General features: G+C 34.7%; 1 protein-coding gene across 4 annotated transcripts in view; it reads left to right on the forward strand.

The window, feature by feature from the left end:
- The first annotated feature begins 407 nt into the window (after positions 1–407).
- LOC149774977 (UNC5C-like protein) overlaps positions 408–24,520 on the forward strand; it is a 33,218-nt gene continuing 9,105 nt past the window's right edge. The window contains exons 1-4 of one of the 4 annotated variants that reach the window (XM_089944578.1): positions 408–624; positions 18,136–18,235; positions 19,762–19,816; positions 20,803–21,918. In XM_089944578.1, the coding sequence (XP_089800704.1) occupies positions 19,805–19,816; positions 20,803–21,918 (1,128 nt within the window). In that variant the 5' untranslated portion in view covers positions 408–624; positions 18,136–18,235; positions 19,762–19,804. The remainder of the gene's footprint in view (positions 625–18,135; positions 18,236–19,761; positions 19,817–20,802; positions 21,919–24,520) is intronic. The other 3 variants (XM_089944579.1, XM_089944580.1, XM_089944577.1) reach the window with 3 other exon arrangements.

The following is a 24,520-nucleotide window of genomic DNA, read 5'->3' on the forward strand; positions in this document are numbered from 1 at the left end:
AACAACGACAACAACAAAACCGCTATCAAAACTGCTTCACTAATATGAAAATACATGGCTGTATTAAACGTTATTTATCCTTTCAATGACAACATAATATATTTTTCAGTCTTTTATTATCACCGAAATTAATTTTTAATCATCCAAAAAAAACAACAACACAAAAACCAACAAAACACAAACAAACTCACACAGGCCAATCCCGCCATTGACTTATTATATTGCTATTGGAATACTTCACGTGATCATATGATCCGTATTCAAGCTTTTATTCTCTAAAAGGAAGGATATATACGTTGTGCTTATATATCGTTTGAACGCACTTTTCAATCTTTTTACATTGGCCAAGCGCCAACAGTCATGTTTTATGTATTGCAAATCAGGAAGTTTGAAACGATCTGAGTCCAATCAAGCGTTAAGAAACTGCTGTGTGGGTTGTTGGTAAACAATGAACATGAAGCAACGAACAGGTAGGCTTGGCGTTGAGATCCTCAAATAAGACTGCTATATCCAACGATTATCGAGTTCAATCAACACGATATACAAAGATTATAGTGTGACAAAATCTGTCAGACGTAACTGTCTCAGAGATACGTGAAGAGAGAAATTTCAGGCGGAACCAAGGTAAATAGAACATAATTATCTTCTCTTACACAGGTATCATAATATACCGTTAAATAACATGAATGAATGTTCTTTTTATCAACTGGGGTTACAGACTAAACGTGAAAACATAATATCTATTTCAACAACAATACGCTTGGCTTGCGAGGTATATTGATGCACGCTGTTGAAGGGTAATCGGTCTGAGGTATATATCAGTTTTGTCACCCTAAAAAATCTTGGTGACCCTCCAGAATGTCCTCGCGACCCTGCTTAGGGTATTAGACTGGGGATTGGGAACTACTATATTAAGCAAAAGACACATGTAACATTTCATAAGGTTTGCAGTCTATCTGTTCATTATCATTAAAGTAAGTAAATGTACCATAGAAGATGTCAACCTGATTTTGACCAACATGGAGGGGGAGGGGGCTGAGGCCTGGTTAGACCATTATTTTGTGCCAAATTTTAGTAAAACTCTTTCATTTGCATACCACACTTAAATGAACTTCATTTAGCAAATCTGAGTAATTTCATTTGGAACCAAGATTAATACAGTTGTCAAGAATTGTGCAATGTTGGTATTTATTAAGGTTCAAATTATGGACCGATGCCTTTAAAACCACAACACAAACAGTAAAAATAAGATTGTGCCAAAGCAGTCAATTTTGATTTCCAATATAAGAACTATTTTAAGTGAAATTCAGTTATACATGCAAGACCATTGAAGACCATTGAAGAATGTATTTCTTACCAGTTACGTACGATACACGGTCAGTTGTATAAAGATAACCCACACTCCAATTACGTATTGTCATGTAACCAGCGCCATAATTTATAGCAAAATTGCAAATATTTGTTTTAGTGTAAATACCATTTGGCCATTACTGTGCTGAAGTGTCGTTAAGCGCTGTTCACGTCGCACTACATAACGGCTATAAATTCAGTAAGGGTCCATCTATTAACCTGCTTTTGGTTTACCAGAGAATATACTAACGTAATCAAAGGGTGCATTTAAAGAGCGGTTGCATCAAATAATAATATTTAATAGCGAAGAATGGTGAACCCATCTTCACAAGCCAAGGTTCCGATAACCCTATCTACACCTTGGCAGGTCGAACAGCTATAGCCTCGTTCGGTAACTTCATTATTTGCCCTTTCTTTTCGAGCTCTTTAGTGTATGGAGGTTGCGCTAAAAGCATTTCCGGTACATATTGCCGCTGAGTAGATTACTCTTGAATTGGTTCTCAGCGTGGATGTTTGGCAGTGGTTCTAGCTGTGGACTTCCGGTTCTTCTCGCGGATGTGCACTGCAAGACACTGTTGTTGCCGCTGGTCCACATTCAGATACTTGCAAGTGAATGTTTTCTTTTTAAAAATGTAGAAGATAATTTGGAAATAATAAAGTAATGAACACCAAATTCCATGGTAAATCAACAACAATAACAATACGAACATATAAAAAACCAGTTACAGTTAAACTGAGTGTTGAAAGCAGCATTTTATTTAAGTAAGTCAATTATGAACCTTTATTCATAATTAAATTCTATATTATGCAAAACACTTAGAATTTGCATCTAATGATGAAATCCTTCTGTTAAACTTCCTTAATCAAACAAATCATTTGAACCTACAATAAATAGTTTCCAATGTGTACTTTATTTCCATAGCTTTAAAGCTTTATACCATCCAAAACTGGGCAATGAACATTATTGAATGTGATTGTTTCCATTTGCTTACGACGATTGCATACTTTCCCAAAAAGGCATGTTTCATACAATTATTATCGTCGGTTTTTGAAAATTAATTATATTTTCTTTTGTGCAATTCAAACAGATATGTATGCATCTGATGACTTAAAACTTCTTTTGATTTTTTCAATGAAAATATTAATAACAAAAATAAATTCCATTGTTTACTTTATTTCTATTCGTTCCAATTTTTCATTGCGTATTTTAGTCATACCTACTAGTTATTTTACAAACGGTGAGCTGTATACTGTTTAATTTGTGGGTACTGTAAAGGCTTCACTGAGTTTCCGTATTCCCCAAAGTGTGGGTGTTTGTTTTTCTGTAAAACATCAATGTGTGTGTGTGTGTGTTATATGACTATGCTATATTGTTTAATCATGTGATCTCGTGTTTGTGTTAGGAATGACCACTTATATATTTTAATTTGCATTACATTGTTTATCTACTTTGTTTTTTTGCGTGCAAAAAAAGTGTGAGGTATACTAGTTGCATAAAATTGTATGTAGTGATGGTTCTCCAGTGTCGGTCTGGTAATTATTATTTAATATTGAGGAAAACGGCATTTTTGTACGTAACACACACACACACACACACACAGATATATATATATATATATATATATATATATATATATATATATATATATATATATATATATATATAGAGAGAGAGAGAGAGAGAGAGAGAGAGAGAGAGAGATTTTCTTCATTTTGTCGCTGTATACATGTGTAGTTCCCCAGTACTTTCCCACATATTAATTGTATGCTATGAGAGGGGCTAGAAATCACTCGTGCGTCATGATTAACATAGCTATATACAAAACAGTTGGCAAGGACGGATTCGTTTTAGTGATGATAGCAGCTATCTTCATGTCCAACGGCTTAATAATGTAGCAAATACCTAATACGAGAGGAAGATAATTAGGTTACCGAAAAGGTCCATGGCGGTGCTTTCTCCAGGACTCGCGGTACTAATTCAGTTCCCATAGTAAACCTATGCAAACATCATGGTATTAAAATTTCAAGAACTTAAAAGTTTTGAGTGCTCATGATCAGACCTGTTTGTATCAGTATATTATCACCCTTGATTTTCTTGACAGCCCTAGGAATAGTAGTTCAATAAATAAGTAAGCAATGTGCATGGTTCTGCTTGTCTAAGATTATATTAGTGAATATTACATTATAATGCAAGTTCATCTTCACTTAAGGACCAATGGTGCATTTTAGGCAACATTTGAATATTTGAGCTTTATTTAAAAAATCAGAAAAAAATATTAAAATAAAGCTGCCTAATAAGAATCATCTTTTTTTAATATCACCATTTATCGCTCTGCAATTTAATGCTGAAATATATTACCAGTCTTGTCATATTATGTAATTAACGAGTAAAAGGTCAAGGTGACCATCTATATGTACATGTATTATTACAGAAAAAAAAAGAGATTCAAATGACAAAAATTACCTAAAATATTACCCAGAAGACATATATATTAAAACTAAAGTAAGGTAGACATAGGTCCATTAAAATGCAAAATATGAACTTTCAAAACATTCAATGAAAGAAATTAGTCGGATGAAAAGTCATAAGAGATTATCACCATTAGGCATGGTGGAAGAGACCTTAGTGATCATATATGAAGCATTATGTTTCAAAACACAAATAGGAAACATCATACTGCTTACTGTAATGACTCTATAAATGGTAAATTGTATACAATATATATATATATATATATATATATATATATATATATATATATATATATATATATATATATATATACTGTTCCCCTTCCCCTCTTCTTGGCAACAGTTGATATATCTGAATATGCGTTAAATATTCCACTGAAAGTCACTATGTGGTTTACAAAGGTATTAATTTTGCTTGTTATCCACAAATATAACCATATGATTGTATTTATAGTAAAGTTAATTGCACACTTGCATATGTGGTGTCACTTTATTGCTGTGGCTGTCTATAGGACTCGGGATACTATTCAGTTCCCATAGTAAACCTATGAAAACACCATAATATTGAAAATTCAATGACTTAAAATTCTTGAGTGCTCATTATCAAACCTATATTTATCAGTATAGATGTAACCTGGATGTCAGCTTCTGTGTAGATGAAAGGATATGAGCCGCAGCATTTTCTGGCCCTGCATGTGTTTGAAATATGTGCTTTCAATTCCGCACCAAAGAGTCAGGTGCTGATTTTAGTAATAAGTGTAACAAACTCAAGACTGTTAAATGACTGGAATTCCATCAATAAAACAATGTCTCTAATTTTTCATTTACAACTAGGATAAGCTCTCAAAAGATTCTTTTTCCTAAAACGTAACTTACATTATTAACCAATCCTGGTCAGCCAAACTCATATATACTCTATTTTATGTTCACCCATTTTCAGGCTGATTCCCATTTTTCCATACAATTAGTACCGAGTTTTCTGCAAGCGACGTCTATTCATGTGATGACTCCCTTAGTACGTAATGCCAACTAATCTATAGCAAACCTTAATTTTTTTTCTTAATAATCTGTGATATGACTTGGGACTGTACGAGTAACAAGTGTAGTCTCCCTTGTCAAAAACAATTTTATGAGCTACCAAGCCGTGTCTTATATTAATGTGTACGTAATGGTCTTTGAACTATGTCAGCTGCTGTTTTCATATTTGTGCTTTAATACCAAACCACATTTTTGGGAATACAGTGGATTGTTTATAACTATGAGTTGTATTTTATTCATATCAGCACTTATTGAACTTCACATGGATGATATGGGATATATCACATTATATAATATTTTGTAATAGCTAGGTCAAAGGTCAATGTACCAACTAGTGTGTACCTCTCCTACTTCAAAAAGTACAATTCACATAAAGTAAAGGACTTAATATTTGTTTGGTAAAAGCAGAACTTTACATCAGAAACAGGTGGAAAAGACCTAATCTTATTATAAAGTACAAGCTGTTAACACTTTACACTGTCTGCAGTTACATGAGGTCACTAACCCAAAGTCCTCACACAAAGGTCTACCTACCCATCCTCTTTGTCACACAAGGAGAAAGATTCCCTCTTTTGTGTAGTGAATCAAATTGATGCAATAAGCCAATATGACACAAAATATAGTAGATCACAACTTCTAAGTGGTTATGTTGGATTGGGGGGAGGGGAATTTGGGGAAAAATACAGAAAATGCCAAAGGTAAACATTAAGTTTAGCGAGTCAAATCGAGTTAACAGACGGAGGAAAAGTGTGCATATAAAAGGAAGATGTTGCTTATGATCACGGAATTCAAGGATACAAATGCAGCAATGAGCGAAACAAGATGGGAAAGTCTGATGACCTTACCTTAGACTTTATATGGAGGCAATGCCCCATAGGTCCAAGGACAGTCCGCAGGCACCTGTGCTATAACATCCCTTACAGGCATCCACATTTCAGGTGAAGTGGTGTTCATTCCCATCTAATATAAAAGGGTGATGCATATCATTTATATTTCTTCCACATGAGAAATTAACAATAATGGGCTTCAGTTAGGCAGAAGAATACCTAAACCAAACAAAACATACTTTATCTGTTTTTAAACTTGTAAACTTTACTGTGATAATTTTTTTTATTGATTCTACTTACATTTGCATCAAGATTGAGGACTGATATAATACTTCACAAATCTTCTCTTTATTTTCAAAACGAATCACTGAAAATGTGAGTTTTTATTTCTTGAAATGTTATGTCTGGTGTAAGGAAGATAACTGAATGAGATATATTCAGTGTGGTATTTTTATTTCCTCCAATATATTATCCATGTAATATAGAAGAGCTCATGAACACATGTATTAAATACAATGCAATTAAATTATCCCAAAATACATTACTGATAAAGTGAGAACCTAAAATTCAGGCTTCCATATGTAGTGGAGACATCAAAAGTGATGTAATTTTGTTTTCTGAGATGAGGCGGGTGTTTAATATGACATAGTTCATGTTCTCTGCAATGATGGCATGTGGAGTGCAGTCTTCCGTAAACATTCAGATATGATTCCATGCCAGTTTGAATTCTTGCAATGGGATGCAAAGTTTGAAGAACAGTGTGAACTTGTATGGAAGGAATACGCAATATATTACTAAATGGTTATCACTCAGCCATATTGGACCTAATATGGAAAACCACAAGAACAGCTGGACAGAAATAAATAGAATTAATTGAAAATCAATAGTAGGTTATAATTGGGTTACACAAATGTCAATCGGAAATATTGAACTAAAGAATCTGCTTTTGTCTGTTGGTATTCCCTGCCACTTCAACAAAAAGGAATGCAAGAGAACTTATCTAAATAAACTGTATGAACAATTTCAAGGCAGGAAAGTGTACAAAAATGTGATACCATATGTTTGATAAATTACCTAAAATTACTCATACCAGAATATCCTATATGATACAAGTGATCTATCTACAAGTGAACCCAGTGTTCTCTATCCTAGTTTATAACATGCCTTACAAGAACAAGATTTTTGTTATGCATGATTTTTCATCTTGTGCAGGTAAATTGTAAATATTTGGCCAAAATGAACTATATTATCTTTACATAACTTATTTTGTTGCTTTTATACCAATCTTGAAGCTGACTGCACAGACATAAAGCCATCAATTTATAACTGTCATAGCTATAGTTACAAAAGCTCCCATGCGAAGTCAACTTGTGCGATTTTCTGAAGATTTTTGTTCTTAAAAGACTGACAGTATTTGACCCAAAATGTTCAGCATCCATTTGTTTTTCCTTCATCAAACTACTAGTGCAGTTCATAAATGCCGCCCACAGTATGCGTTTCTACGGATACACTGTGAGGCTGTTCTTCTCTATAGGTATCATGGTAACAATTGTTTTTCCATACACACCAATGCTAATATGTTGTGAAATAAATATACTTTCTATCCTACCTGAGCATGCAAGCTACACACTGTCACAGAGAACAATGTTGGATTGCCAATTTGACAAGGACAAAACCAGGTGCTCTATTGCATTTAAGTTAGAGAACTCTGCTGGAACTAGACAGGGGTAAGAGTTATCTAGTCATAACAGACATATTTTCAGCCATGTGTACCACATTTAAAAAAAATCATAAAAATACAAAATATGATCTAGATAGGAATTAACATAACCTCACATGTTGCCAAGAGGTTCAACTTTCTGTTAAGCCTAACAGAAAGTACAACTCTTATCTAATGCACCAATCACATCTAATTTTGTTGCTTGTTTCTGAATACAGTTTTCCCTACACCTTAAGCTCCGTCCACTTGGGATAGTTCAATTGGTACTGTTATACCTATAGCGTTGTGCATTGTACATCGGCGGAGAGTTCTCGCGTGACTTCAACAAGAATATCTGCATCCATCACGGTAGACAACGCAAATAGCGACAGCGTGTACATTAAGCAAGTAAGCTTGAACACAGTGCCTTCCCTTTGTGTGGTATTTAAATCTGCAAACAGGCACGATAGAGATAAAAAGTAATTTTATAGATTGCCTAAGTTGATAGCGCATCAAGAGGATAAAACTAAGGAACCTTCGGAAAAAAGAAGAAATAAATTTCTTGCTAAGATCGCAAGGGCTGATCTCAAACCAACCGACTACGATCATATGAGTCTGCTCAGCCTATTTTATCACTGGTTAGTATAAATCTTTCTCTCTCACACACATACAAGGAATTCGATTTATACATGAAATGAAGTTTTGAAACTAAAATGACGCATTTCACAATGATACACGTTTTACGCTTAGTCTCCCTTTGCAATGTATCTTCAGTTTTATGCTTGCAAATGTCTGATATTACTGTCTTTCAAATGGTAAAGTTTATTATCTGTCTACAGACATTATTTATCACGTTAAGTTAACAGATGCAAATGGAGCTGATAATTTTATTGTCGTTATAGATTTATCAATATGGTTACATAGTAATATGCAGGTCAATAATGTCCTGTGACAAACTACAATAAGTCAATATTTTATTCAAATAATGTTCCTCACTTTCAAATAATTTCAGGTAAACATTCAGCACTGTATGACAGTTTAGATCCTGACTGGGCACCATCGACTAACATGGGACACACTTTTAAATTCGACATCACCACGTGATCCACTTTCCAGTTATTCACGAGGTTTGGAAAGGTCAGTGAAAAAAGAAGAAGGCTGATGCAGCAAAAACACTCTTGTCACTTCAACATTCTACAGAACCTGAAACGTGTCCTGAGCCAGTCAATGTTTAAAGTGGAATAGCCACTCAAACCTCTGTAAACATGGGTCTGATTACATCAGTGAAATCAGGAATTCAATGACTTGTCGCCGCATCCAATGAAATTCACAGACCCGAAGCACAGACATATATGTTCGATATGCCATAGTGTAGATAGAGTGATCGTAACCTTGGCTAGCAAAGATGTGGCGTAGAATACAAATCAAGTTCATGAAAAGTTTTTAAAGTGGTTGCATCGTTATCTACAACTTAAAGCATGGATATGGAAGACATGATGAGCAAGACCATTTTAAGTACAAACAATATCATTTAATAGCACAACGCTTGATCATACATGTTTATAGAACAGTTGTGTGATTAATAGCATGCAGCAAAGGATTACCTACATTGGATGTTAAAGAAAACTTTTGAAACACCTATTTCTCCACATACATACCACAAAGAAAGGTTTGAAAAAAACCCAAACAATTGTATTGCTCGGGGATTTAAATCCGGAGTGAAATGCAATTAATCTCGGCTTAAAAATTCTATGCTTCCTCTTTGCTGCATCGTTTACTGTAGTGACATGATTTATAATGTACCATCACGAGTTGCAGAGAACCTAAAACATATAATTAAATTCTAAAATTTGTAATTAAGGTCTGTCTTGTTACGGCCCCAGTAAGTGCCCTCAGGTAACCAGTTACAATTAATAAGTGTCCTCAGGTAACCAGTTGCAATCACCTGAACAGACTACAGGGTTATCAGTTCTGTGGAAGTAACTACGTACAAAATAAGTTATAATACTTGAACATGCTACTTGGTGGTCTGTTTTATGGAAGTGCTTGGTGCTCACTTTAAGACCATATAAATTTAAATTTTACCAGTTACATATTAAAAATTATTTGTATTAATATTAAGTAACAACATTCTCATACAAATCTGACTTTATTCTGTCTTTACTAATCAGACATATATTCCTTTCTATCATTCCCCTCAATGTGCACAGATTTGTGTGTGTGCGCGTGATCTGGATTTTGAACGTAGCTTTAACACTTTGTCAGCCGTATCACTACGATGTCTGCAGTGTGGCAGTTTATAGTGATGTCTTGCATTGGGGGCATCATGCCGCAGACACGCAGTACGATGTCCCACCTAGTCACGTTATCCTGACCAGTTCTAACATTAACCTCTTAATGCTAAGCGTGATGCAGCTGTTAGCACCATTTTTGTCTTTGGTATTACTCGACCGGGGTTCGAACCCGCGATCTCCTGCATCCGAAGGGGACTCTGTAACCACTAGTTCACGGAGCGGTCTGTATATAGATTTAGTATACTTAGTAAATATTTAGTATTCAATGTCAACAAAAATAATGATATTGCAAAACACTCCATACGTGCCAAAATAATAAAAAAAATAAAAGATTAATTTAAGTCTATCAACGAGGAGTATCGGAGATTAGAACTTTGAATCAAACTGTATCAAAACTATATAAAGTTATCAGAATAAATAAAATACTTAAGAGAAAGTCGATATAAACATCGATGTTTATTCATTAGAGGTAAACTAAATACAAACTGCAATTAAACAAATATTTTTTAAAATATATTAAACATTCCAAGTATTACATGCCAAATCATGAAGACAATTACTAGCTTACCAATGAAAGCGAGGGTTTATACATATATGCTATAGGGACATAATATCTGCAAGCACATTTTCTCCAAGCATAGAAAATATACTTTTTATGTATTTATGTGTTAAAATTGTATATTTAATGTAGCAGCAAAGGATTTGTACATTAAATAATTTATACATTCCTCCATATTGAAAAGAATGGATTTTTAAAATATCTAATATTTTAGAAGTGTTTATTTAATGTAGCACCAAGAATGTGTACACTAAGGAGTCTACAGTGTCAACACTCATGCTAAAGCTGACATTAATTGAGTAGCCAAACATTCTTCAAGTGAAACATAGTTAATTTGTTCTATAGATTTAATATGTTAAAAGTGTTTAATACATATAACAGTAATGGGTTTGTATATTAAAGATATAAAAGACTGCATCAGAATACCGAAATCAGCGATCATCTATATCAATCTGTCTTGATGTAAGATTAATAAATATAAAATATGACAATGACAGGAAACTGAAATATTACAGGTATCATTCCACAAGCACAGCAAGTAGGTTTGCCAGGTGCCACCAGGTTTTCTTAAATATATCCCATTCTCCCAAAAACTTGTTAATAAAGTTGTTTGCTAGTACTTTTTCTGCTGTTCAGTGTACCAACATTACTAGACTTGGATCACGAATATATCTATTAACCAACCTAACCAGAAACTGTAATTAGTCAACAGCTGTTTGGCTTTTTTTGCATGGCAACGTCAACAGGTATGTCTCCCTCATTTACTGGATCATGCATTTAGATGTTTGGACCAATGCAAATTTAAAAATGGTTGCCATATGTCTAGATGTAAAACAAAATTAATTGGATCAATTGTTACGTAAATTTTATTTAATTTATATTTGATTAATTTAGTTCTTTGTTTGTTTGTTTATTTTTTAAAAATTCTATTGTAATGTAACTTTATTGATAGCATTTGACACTGTCTAGAAAATCAGTTCAGTTCTGTTTGACCTAACCGTTATTTTGTAAACAACTAATAATATAAACTTTGTATCTAATGCTGACCTAGTTCTTGACCTTGATTCAGAATCAGTAAGAGTTGTAGTAAACATTTTTTAATCTTTCTCAGAGTAGGATTCATAAAGTGAAATCGAGTACGTGACAAATAACATGTATCAATTAGGTTTTTCCAGAGGATGGACCCACATCCGGGAACCTGTTTTGCGTTGTGGCTAGATTTATTATTGATATTTTGAGAAATAATAGTTATTCTTGCCATAACGCTTGAGAAGCTAACGTTTTTTTTAATGTTGTGACCTGTTTTTTTGCGGTAATTTTTTTCTTCTTCAGATTATTTGGATTCTAAGAGATTTTTGCCCCCTGAAAGTACTTGTGCTCTAAATTAATTCTTGGACAAGGACAGTTATCGAAATGTACACAGAATTCAAACGCTGGAAAATTATTTTTTTGTGATTCAACAAAGAACTGTTGAAACATCAGTACGACGTTGACCACAGCATACGTCATCACCTTCTATTTTGGATTTCATTAGGGATTTTTATTTCTAGGACTTCATTTTTTAATTCTTGGATTAACTTTGGGATTTTATTCTTAAAACCGTAACTTCTTTTTGTCATTTGTACCTTGTTTTTCTAGGGAAATAAATTATTTGTTAAATTTACAAAGCTTGTTGAATTCACTTTTTTATTGTTACGTTTTGTAAGAGAGAACAAACGTAACACCAATCCTGCCAAGTGGTCATTTGATGATAACAAATTCCCCATTCTATCATCTATGTTCAAATAGACCCTGAATTATATCCACACGTGATTTTCATTTGTCAAAAGACTATTGATGCCATTTGTAAAACAGCAATACAGCCTGGACCAGCATCTCTCAAATGACTGGGTGCAATATATGTATGTGGTTGGAGAGCTGGAAGGTTGAGAAAGATGCGCCACCGATCCTGTGTGATATCTTCCTGTGTTTACCCTGGCTGATTGGTAAAGGTTATCCATCTATATAGCATCTTTCAGTTAGTGGTACTCCGTGGAAACGCTTCTTTTTCGAGGAACTACAGATGGTGTTAGAAGATATGCGCCTATTACATAAGAATATTCTTACCCCAACCTAACGATCGCGTTTAAAGACTTCACTAAGTCTTGCTTTTCTGGTGCTGATATGAATCATCTTCAGGCACATAGCCGAAGGTTGAAAACCTAACATATATACACTCAGTGCTATCACTGGAATTTATATATAACTCATTCGAAGCCAAAATTATGATTTAAGAAGGACCAGCTCTGATGCTGCTAGAACGTACCTGCTGTAACCTCGAATTAGACCTCAACTCAGAATGTTAGTTTTGATACCCTCCGCAGGTCTGGTCACTGTCAAACGCACACTCTGTATCTACGACTTCATATCTGAGATCTTCTTGCCCATAGGAGAGAAAAATATGCCTGTAAAAAGCATAACATTTTCTTGTGTATTATGTACTTCTCATCCATTCTTTGTCATATAAAGACGAACAGGTTTTCAATCCTTGACTAAATACTATACAGTTACATATGTGATGAATGTTACGATCCCTACCTTTCAAGCCTCCTGCATATCAGATAAGTTTCCTTCAAAAGCGTTAAATGTGCATTCCTGCTCAAGGGGAGATTCATAATCTTTCTTAAAATGTGATCTCTGAATCAACCTTCCTTGGATGAAAAACGCACCTATATACGGGTCTTAAGTGTACCACTGACAAAAGGATTTAATCCTCTCACAAATTAAATCTAAAAAGGGATATAATGCAAGTAGGTAGCATACGCCAACTGTACTTTTAAATCAGAAGGGAGACAACTCAGCCCCAAACAAGTTATTATTTCAAGGATAACTCATAGAATCCCACTACCTCCACCATATTTTTTCACGTCGACCGTCATATATGGGCAACACATTCAGTAAGGGTTTGTATTGTCACCCCAGCTTCTGGTTCACCTAAGAATATATAAACTTATTTAAAGGGTGCAATTAACGAGCGCAGGCATCAAATAAACGCAAGAATATTCAATAACAAAAGGTTAACCATGTAAGTCAAGTAAATGAAGTGTTTTAGAATGGTAACGTGCTAATGTAAGACTTAAGTATTGCAGTGATTACATGATTAGAAAACACATTCGTAGTTCAAACAGCATCATTTAGTTGCACAATGAGTTGGCTATAAATATTGGTAAGACAATGATGTAATTAATAGCTATTAGTAAAGAATTGCATACATATGTAGTTCAAATTAATACAAGTGAACATACCAGAAGCATACCAATACATAATAATGCATTGCATATCAAGCAATTAATTGGTAATAACGATTAAAATATTCATGCGTATCTTACTATTTCATATATGCAGGGTTAATATGGTCAGTAATGGTAAGCACTCTATGGTTGTTCAGTACAAGTATTATTTATTTGATACTATCTATACGAGTTATAGTAACACGGGGGTGGGGTGTAAAGTAAGGAACCTAATTTGGATTATAGGGTTTATCTACGCTAACGCACTATTATAGCGTTTGTGCGAACACACCTGATTCAAAAGTACTTGAGCGCGTGCAAGGGTGTACCATGAATCAATGGTTTATGATTTACCCACCCTGGATGCAACGGTTTGCTTAAAAGCAGACGAAAATGTTCTATTGTGTGAATTTCACATAAAAAGTGTAAATTACTGAAAACATTAAACATAAATATAGTTTAAGTGAATTTAGAATGGTAAAGTATGTACACATTGAGTATAAATTTAATTGTTAGATGGAGATCTAGGCTATTTAGATTCTGCTGGCAGGCGACTAATTGTCCCCACATATCAGTTTTCGCCATGGTTATTACTGTGTTCGAAAAGGAACGCGAATTTCAGTTTCTGGTATTTTAGAGTATAAAAAGAGCACGAAGTTACGATCGTCTGTAACGATAACCCAAGAGTAAGTGATAAAGGGGAACTCTTCAAAGGAACCCATGCGAAGGTGATATAGGCAGTGTATTGCTTTAATACGTGACCGTGATTTCATCTTTGAGAGCAATTGTAAAAACTCAGTTGACTGCTAAAAGTTGACTGAGACGGATTCTTTTTGTCCACTTCCCCAACCTGCTGAGAGGAAGACCTATTGAGAAATGAAAATTTGTGTGTCAAGGAGTATTCATCAGCTGTACAAGAACCTTTCTTAAAGTTTCGATCTTTTTGCTCAGGTAGATCTTTACGCCACTATGACCACAAATGTTGAACTCTTCAACTATTACGAGCTGTCAGAAGTGTCATAACTGTGTTCAACGTTCTTGGTTGAGCACCGCCAATGAAATAGTTTTTCTTTTTCTCTTGCAAATTTAACATGTGTCTTTCCAGTTTCTTTTTTACAGTTTCTAAACCATTTGTCTTTATACCTCATAATTTAAATTTTAACCTCCCAAGCTGCATTCAGTGACCACATCATTATTAACACTTTGTTGTTCCGACAATAACGTGTGGATTTCACGAGCTTTGTTAGGAAGTACACTTTGTAATACTTAAGTTCAGTGCTGTCTTGGGCGTTTCAAAATTTCAGTAATTTTCTCAAAATGAGGAAAATATTGATCTACCTTTTTTCTTTGAAACGGGGTACAACTTAATATTTTTCGTAACACCAAAACGTGAACTTTTATATGAAACGGAAGGTGGGTATTGCTTGCCAGTTCTATCTGTTTGAATCTGAATTGCATTTCTCTTTTCTTTCTTCATTTGTACGTCTATTTCCTAGTTTTCTCTTTGCATTTGTATTAGATTTCATGTCTTTGTCTCTCTCTCTCTCCATTTCCTGTTTCAGCAACGGTTGTTTCTCTTTCCACATTTTGATTTTGGATTTCCATCATTTCTTTCTTAAGATGGAATTTTATAATCTCTATTAATATCTGATTTTTAAATTTATTTATATTTTTTAAATTTCATTATAGAGTCAGATAAAGACTTTCTATTTCAGATGACTTTTATCCAAATCTTTTCCACCATTGGACCAAAATTTTCTTATTTCTTGCTTCGTTAAAGAAGACTTCGCTTCAGGAAGATCGTATTGTCTGGCAAGCTGAAACAATTCTTAGTCAAGGACTCTAGCTCATTCTGGGTAGGATTTAAAATAAATTTCTACATTTAGATGCCATTGTGAAAGTTTGTTGGTTTCAGTAAAGATTTCTCAAACTAATACACAAGAGACTAAAATTATCAGAAACAACGAGAAAATAAGTTTCAAAAACTAATTGAAGTTTTTTGAAATATTTTAGAAAAGTTCAGACCCCAGAAGAGCTCCTAGTTTGTGGTTACGCTTAGATGGTCTTAAATAATGTAAAAGAAAAGAGCGAAACCCAACATGTTTTCAAAATGCAGCAAATAATTTAATTCCCTAGAATGCAAAGTGAAAGTTTAAAAAGAACGTTTAATATTGTGAATTAAATCTTGTATAGTACTAAATGTTATATCACAAGTCCAAAAGTATAGAATATTTCGAATGAATTCCTTGATGGCTTCCAAATGAATTACAATATGGAATATACTGTTATGTCAGTAGCCTTGAAAGTGATAATGTGCCAACAGTCTTGATCAATGTCAATTATATAATCCAAAATGTGTTTGAATGAATTGATCATAATTTCTATTTAGTTCTACGTCAATGAGCACATTGTAATTCCAGTGAATACTGAACATAAATAAATTAAATCCTCTGAACTCAACACAACTATAAATGATTCCACTAAGATCGATGTTAATGAGTAATTTTAATAGAATCAAAATTAACTTAAAATCCCAAAACACAATTTGAAGACGACCATGAGAGTCATCTTAATAGAAATTTTCAAAAAAACTGTAAACTAATTTTTTTTCTGGAAAATTCTAAGGACAGTATCGAGCCTGTATCTGTAACCCAAACTTAATAAACACGTTTTCTGTACATGACACTAGACATGTGCTATAGCGGTACCAATTGTACGAGCGCAGGTGGGCGGAACTTAAGGTGTAGGGAACATTGTATTCAGAAATAAGCAACAAAATTAGCTGTGATTGGTGCATTATGTAAGAGTTGTACTTTCTGTAAGGCTTAAAAAAAGTTGAGCCTCTTGGTAACATGTGTGATTATGTTAATTCATATCCAGGTTATATTTTGTATTTTTTATGATTTTGGTTTAAAATGATGGCTGAATTATGTCTATCTTGAATAGATAACTCTTACTCCTGTTTAGTTCAGCAGAGTTATCTACCTTATTGCAATTTAGTACCTGGTATTGTCCTTGTCAAATTGATAATCTAACATTGTTCTCTATGACATTGTGTGACATGTATGCTGAGGAAGGATAAAAGGTATATTTATTTTTTTAGAAAAAAACATTAGCATTGAGGTCTATGGAAAAAACAACTGGTACCGTGATACCTATAGGGAAGAACAGCCTCACAGTGCATCCATAGAAACGCATGCATGTGGGCGGCATTTATGAACTGTACTAGTTTGATGTTGGAAAACAAATGGATGCTGAACATTTTTGGTCAAATATTGACAGTCTTTTAAGAATAAAATGCATGAAGTCTTCAGAAAATAGCTCAAGTTGGCTTTGCATGGGGCATTTTGTAGCTCTAGTTATGACAGACATAAACTGATGGCTTTATGTCTGTGTAGTCTGTGTAGTCAGCTTCAAGATTGGCATACATGCAACAAAATAAGTTATGTAAAGATAATATAGTTAAGTTTGGCCAAATATTGACTATTTTACCTGCAAAAGATGAAAAATCATGTGTACAAAAACAGCTATCTTGTTCTTTTAAGTCATGCCATAAACCAGGATAGAGAACATTCTAGGTTCACTTGTAGATAGATCACTTGTATCATGTATTATATTCTGGTATGAGTAATTTTAGGTAATTTATTAAATATATGGTATTCTTTCACTACTTTGATTTTAATTGTCCTGCTCTAATTGTCCATTTTTGTACACTATCCTGCCTTTAAATTGTTCCTGCATTTGATTTAGTTAAGTTCCCTTGAATTCTCTTTTGCTGAAGTAGCAGGGAATACCAACAGGCAAGAGCAGTTTGCTCAAGGGAGCATTTCCCATTGACACTTGTATAAGCTCAGTTATAATCTACTAATGACTTTCAAGTAATTCTATTTATTTCTGTCCAGCTGTTCTTGTGGATTTTCCATATTAGGTCCAACATTACAGAGTGATAACTATTTTAGTCACATATTTCGTATTCCTTCCATTCAAGTCCACACTGTTCTTCAAACTGTTCTTCCCATTGCAAGAGTCCAAACTGGCACGGGGTCAAATCTGCATGGTTATGGAAGGCTACACTCCACATGCCGGCATTGTAGAGAACATGAACTATGCGATATAAAACAGCCGCACCTCATCTCAGACAAACAAAATTTCATCCCTCTTGAGATTTCCACTACATATACAAGTCTGAATGTTAGGTTCTCACTTTATCAATAATGTATTTTTTGATAAGTAGATTGCATTGAAGTTAATGCATATCGTTCATCAACTGGTCCATGTTACATGGATATTATATTGGAGGAAATAAAAATACCTCACGTTATGCATATAATTCAGTTATCTCTCTTACACCAGACATATCATTTCAAGAAATAAAAAGTCACATTTTCAGTGATTGGTTATGAAAATAAAGAGGAGATTTGTGAAGCATTATATTAGCTCGCGATCGTGATGCAAATGTAAGTAGAAGCAATTGAATAATTTCTCACAGTAAAGTTTACAAGTTTAAAAACTGATAAAGTATGTTTTGTTTGGTTTAGGTATTTTTCTGCCTAACTGAAGCCTATTATTGTTAATTTCTTATGTAGATGTATCTATAGTATCTAAATTATTCACCCTTTTATATTAGATGGGCATGAAATTTGGGTGCCTGTAAAGGATGCAATAGCACAGTTGCCTTCGGACTGTCCTTGGACTTATGGGGCCCCGTCCACATATATTTATCCAAGGTAAGGTCATCAAACTTTCACTTCCTTTAATTCCGTGATAATATGCTACATCTACCTTTTAGATACACACTTTCCTCTTGTTTTTAACTGCATTTGACTCACTGTACTTATTGTTTAAATTTCGCATTGTTCTGTATTTTATTCCCCAATTTTCACCCCAGATCCAACATAACCACTTAGCAGCTGTGATTTACTATATTTTGGTGACTGACTGGCTTACTGAATCAATTTTATTCACAACACAAAGGAGGGAAGCGTTTTATTTGTGTTACAAAGAGGATGGGTAGGTAGACCTTTGTGTGAGTACTGGGGGTTAGTGACCTCATGTATCTGCAGACAGACACTGTACAGTGTTCAAAGCTTATACTTTGTAAAAAGATTGGGTCATGTCCACCTGTTTTTGATGTTAAGTTCTGCATCTAACAAACAAATATTAAGTCCTCTATTTTAGGTGAACCGTACTTTTTGAAGTAGGAGAGGTAGACACTATTTGGTATATTGACCTTTGACCTAGTTATTACATAATATGACATAATGTGATCTATCCAATACAAGCCATGTGAAGTTCAATAAGTGCTGATATGAATAAAACACATCTCATGGTTAAAACGATTCATTTTATTCTCAGTATGTGGTTAGGTAGTAAAGCACAAATATGAAAACAGCAGCTGAAATAGTTCAAGGACCATTACGTACACATTAAAATAAGACACAGCTTGGCACCTCATAAAATTGTTTTTGACAAGCGAGACTAAGCACACTTGTTACTTGTACAGTCCAGAGCTATATCACAGATTATTGAAAAAAATCAGGTTGGCTATAGGTATAACGGTACCAATTGTACAAACACAGGAGGGCGGAAGTATTCAGAAATAAACAACACTTGCAACATGTAAAATTATGTTAATTCATAACTAGATCATGTTTTGTATTTTGTATGATGTTTAAAAAATGTGGTACACATGGCTGGACATATGTCTGTTGTGACTAGATAACTCTTACACCTGTCTAATTCTAGCAGAATTATCTCTCTTAAATGCAATGGAGTACCTGGTTTTGTCCTTGTCATATTTACAATCTAACATGGTTCTCTATGACAGTGTGTGACATGCATGCTGAGGATGATAGAATGTATATTTATATCACAAACTATTTGAACTGAGGTCCATGGAAAAACAATTGATACAGCGATACCATTTAGGTCTGATTCCTACACTCAGACATGGATAAAGGTCAACCTTTCAATGCAAATTATATATGTAAGAATACAAATAATATTTCAAATAACAGTCCTTTCAAGTGAACTGGATCCAGCATGGGATCGCGTGTATCACCGATTAATGATATATATGTATATACGTATATATCACTGACTGGTGTTGCTTTTAACATTTAAATGTACTAGATATTCCACTGACTAGTGTTTCTGTTAACGTTGAAATGTACAATATACAATTGCTTGGTATTGCTTTTAAAACTGAATTGATCATAAACTTGCTCTCAATGCTTTAACACTCTTTTTTTAGCAGGTTATCCCGTTGATGTTCATCGATCGAACAGTTAGACAAGATGGCTTCACAGGTAAGTCAAAATTAAACTTAGCACTTGATTGGCTTTCAAATCTGAATAAGGAATATACGTTATAATGTCAGGGCTTCTCCGTCACATGACACATAACTTACATACATACAAAAACAACCATGGGGTAGCTTGGTTTTATTCTTGTTAATTCAATGCCTTTCTAAATTTCAGTTCTGTAAAAACAAACAAAGTAGGCAAATACATTAATAAAGAAGCTAGTGTACTTATCGAATTTGATTTGCTAACTATTTTCAACAAAATGACAGTCTGGTTGTCATGCAGGGTGCATTTTTGTTTTTTTGTGAGTGTCAATTTTGGTATCTTGTTGAAAAATGGATATTTCGTTTGGCACCTAAATTCGTGGATTGGAAAAGGGTTCTATTATTTCCATATAAGGTCGTTGTTTGTTAGGATCTTTGCTTCCGGATTTGCATCAGCACCAAATCTACTGGATTTAGTATACCACAAATTTGTTTTAATATTTGTCGAACTCCATTGTCTTCACGCTGCTCACCATGTGCTTTGATATTGCTTTATTATAGTGTCAGGTATTGATTAGTGGCGGAATACTAAATAGATGAATTCAAACGAATTCTGTTTTAAATCCAAGAAATTACTAACTTCAAGATGAAAAATTTGAATTGCAATAATGGATTATTTCATTATAGCAGAAACAAATATGAGACACTTCATGCTTTTGTCAGCACTAATATTAATTTACCAAACTTGTAAGCCATGATTAGACCATCTTCTATTCTCATTTGGTTGAAAATCGTGCAACCTTTCCTATGATGACACTGTAAATGTTTATTTGACCTTCAGCAACATTGGTGCAAAACGAACATTTGTAATGACTGATTCATAAAGTTCAGCTTTTAGGTGTATGAATTGATAAAAAAGACAGACTGACGGGAGTGAGGTTCATTTTTAAAATGTATAAAAAAGAAACAGCAATGGAAACTTATCGATGTTTCGTTTCATTTCAGGAAGCCTGGTTGATTGGGCTGACTGTCTCCTTAGTATTCACCTCTATAATTCTTGCCATAGCGTGCGTTTGTATTTATCTTCTGTACCGTAAGCTTAGACAACACGAAGAGGATATTCTCAATCTTCAACAATTGGCGGAGACCAGACAAACACAAACTAATCATGACGCACAGTTAACTTCATCAAAATTTAACAGCGCGTTGACTGACAGTGCTATAGACGTAAATGAAGTAAACGTAATAGAAAACGTTGAAATGAGACGATCCGATAAAGGTAACAAGGCTGCTATGCGAGTTAAACCAAGATGCACCATACAGATTGAACGAGAATACGCGAATATCTTTGGACACGAACCTTTAGCATCCCAGATGGTGGCTTTGGCTCAAAATTATTACAAGGATGAAAAGAAGTCAACAAAAATAGTTCCCGCTGACCAAATTCACATAAATTCTTGTGATGACACTGACAGAAACACAGTTTTTTCTGGCGTTTTTGATGACAATACTTTGAGTGGAAGACCAACGTCGTTTTTGATAGATACACCAGAATCGTCAAATACGATGACATACACACATTACAAAGAAGGCGTTTTCGCCCATAAAAAAATTGGAAAAGGCGGAGGAGAAATTGTCATATCTGGAGTTCATCTCAAAGTTCCAAGAGATGCCTTAGACGATTCGGTTGTTATTTCAGTGGGAATTATTTGGGACGAAAAGTTCCAGCCAAAGTTAGCAAAGCGACAAGCTCTGTTAAGCCCAATCGTACTATGTCAACCGAGTGGTATTCAGTTTAAACGTCCTCCACAACTGACTTTCCCGCATTGTGCTCTCAATCTCGAAAATTGGAACACTAGTGTTTTTAAAAGGGAAGGGGCTTTAGAAGATGCAAATGAATGGTCTATTATCAGTGTTGACGATGCTATAGTAAAGACCATGATGTCCGCACAAGTATGCTTAAAGCCTTATCATTTTACATTGTATACCCTGGTTGGAGAATCCAAGGAAGGACAAATTGCTGCAAAGGCGGTCAAAATGGTAGCTTTTTCACCGGGCCTTAGTAACAAAGAGATTTTTACCACCAGGATATATTGTGTTAACGATTACAAGGAATACCAGGTAAAACAAGAAAATAAATGCACTATACTTTGCACACACACACATTAATGTCATAAATTGACTTCGGTCAAACTTCTGAAAATAAGGATATCTTGGGATATTCACACCTGTAATATTTTAGTAAGTAGATATATTAAGAAATATATATCTATTATATGTTTGGGGTTTGGTTCCTGCTAACCAGCATGAAACATTGGTCAATTGCATCAAACTGCGAACTGGTAAATCGTACTAAATGGAAGAAAGAAAAAATATTCAAAAACTAGGGTGGGATACTTTTTCCCCAACACTAACCTTTTTTAAGGTTTTTCCAGTTTCAGCGATATAACACCGGATAGCTTTGCGATATTTACTTTTCTTTTCATCGTTTTTGAGAAACATCTTCTGTCAGACTGGTTTTGTTTCTCGCTAAACTTGATGACCCAACCTATATCACATTTAGAACTACTGGGTTAAAAGAGGGAAATTATGACACGAATGTATCAGCTTCAAAATCAGAGACGTTTAAAAAATTACATGTAATAATTATAACGGATTCTGTTTTACAGATTAGGCCGGGTGCCTCTGTATTGTTTGACAAGGACATTAATTAAAGCCCCGAAAGAAACGGACGTTGGCTGTGGAAGGTTGCATGTACAACCGTTCCTGACGTATCTGTCCACAATTCGGTGCGAAACGAAAATACTAATTGTGGAATCAGTTGTTAAAAAAAACGTAGAGCAGTGCCAATATGGTTATTGAATTCTACTGCAAATGAAAACAGATTTACAGTTTTGTGCACAACACTGCAGAATTATCGACGCAAAAGCTTGCTTATTTAACAAAAGGTTCGAAAGGTAATTTACCATCACATTTGTGTGAGTTATTCGAGCTCTAAAGCAGTCGTTTGATATCCAATTCAGCTGATGTCCATAATGCCCAGTTGATTGAATTCTCCAGTTTTTGCCACAGACGATGGTGACCTGGTAGAACAAATTAAATATAATACTCTGTTTAGATAGGGAATGATACACCGATCCGGATCTGCACGGAAGGTTGTCGTTTAATCTGTGGCAGGAGACTGGCACAAAAGTCAATGACATGTCGAAGAAGGGAGTGAAAGAACATTGAGTAAGCCATTCTCTAGTGTTACTAAAAACAAGAACGATGGGAAGAAACTGTTTCGCGGTGACTACACAGCTCTACGCTCGCTTACAAAAAGGATGCACAATCTCCTATTCCAAGCACTTATTATCTTGATTCTTTGTAGGGCATGGACTAGTTCTGGACATAGATATTGTATCATGATACTGCAAGTAGGAAATTGGGGTTTATGCCAATTCAAAGTGATATCGTTTGGTTGATAGTTGAACTTAAGGAGGGTGCCGTTCTAGCCGGACTGCAATATAAAGTTTCTTGGTCTTGAGTGAAGATACGGTAGTATTTTTTAGCATGTTAGACCACTTCTTTGAGAACAAGGAAATGCATTTTGGTGTCTTCTGAAACCTGTGCTGACAATGCAATTTAACAAATGAATGCTGTGTATGAGAGGTGCGGTATCTTGGCCATATAATATCAGCTGAAGGAGTTGCAACAGACCTCGAAAAGTAGATGTGGTACAGAATACAGATATTCACTGGGTTTTGCAGTTATTATCGGCGCTACGTAAGTCACTTTGATGAGACTGCGGCAAGTTCCCAGAATGTATCTTTCATGTAGAAAATTTAAAGCGTGTACTGATCTCGGTATCTTACAACGACATATAAACTTGAAAGGGCATGATTGACAATGGAACAACAGTCATTACACAACGTTTTATCTGTAGATTTGGTGTGCCTCAAATAATTTTGTCGGATCGATGCTGACAGTCTGAAAACGTTTTATTTCAAGAATTGTGTGTAATGTTAGGAATTGAGAAAATGCAAACGTCTTTTTGTTATCCTCAGTTAACAAGATGGAGGAACGACGTAACCTACCATTCTGCCAGATGATTGAATTATACGTTGAAAGTAAATTAAAAGAAAAACCGGAACCAGTATCTGCGTATTCCGAATGTGTCGTACCAAGCGCCTGAACAAACTTGTACTAAATTCAAACTGATCATGCTGATGCCTGGGACAAGAAGCAACGTTTCCTTTAGATTTTGTGGCGGGCAAAAGATCAGACGAAGTCCTAAAGACTCAGCAGAGTTTATGCCTTAATAGAAGGAGGCAGAGTGGGACGGCAAGGGACGAAGTGCAGAGAAATTTGGCACCACTATCAGGCATCGGAAGGTCATCTATAATCTATTATAGGTTTATGGTCAAGCTTTATGCTTAAACTAACGCTGATAACGTGGGAGATTTCATCTAAACCGCTAGTTAAGTGTACTGGACCTTGGCGGATTGCTAAGAAGACACCTGAAGTAATGACAATAATACTTGGTGATGTCATGTACTTTATTACAAGGAACTGTCATAATGCGAATCTGACTGTTCCCTTCAGTCGATTGAAGCCATGCTGGACACGATCTGAGTGAACGTTAACATTTCGACACCCATGAAAATTCCTACAATGGGGCTCGTGAGAATGAGGAAGAAAGAATGTCGCCTGTAGCGATTAATTTGTTTGATTATGGGGAATC

Source organism: Sinohyriopsis cumingii, unplaced genomic scaffold, assembly GCF_028554795.1.
Source record: "Sinohyriopsis cumingii isolate HCF-2022 unplaced genomic scaffold, ASM2855479v2 utg000059l, whole genome shotgun sequence".
NCBI classification, from domain to species: Eukaryota; Metazoa; Mollusca; class Bivalvia; order Unionida; family Unionidae; genus Sinohyriopsis; species Sinohyriopsis cumingii.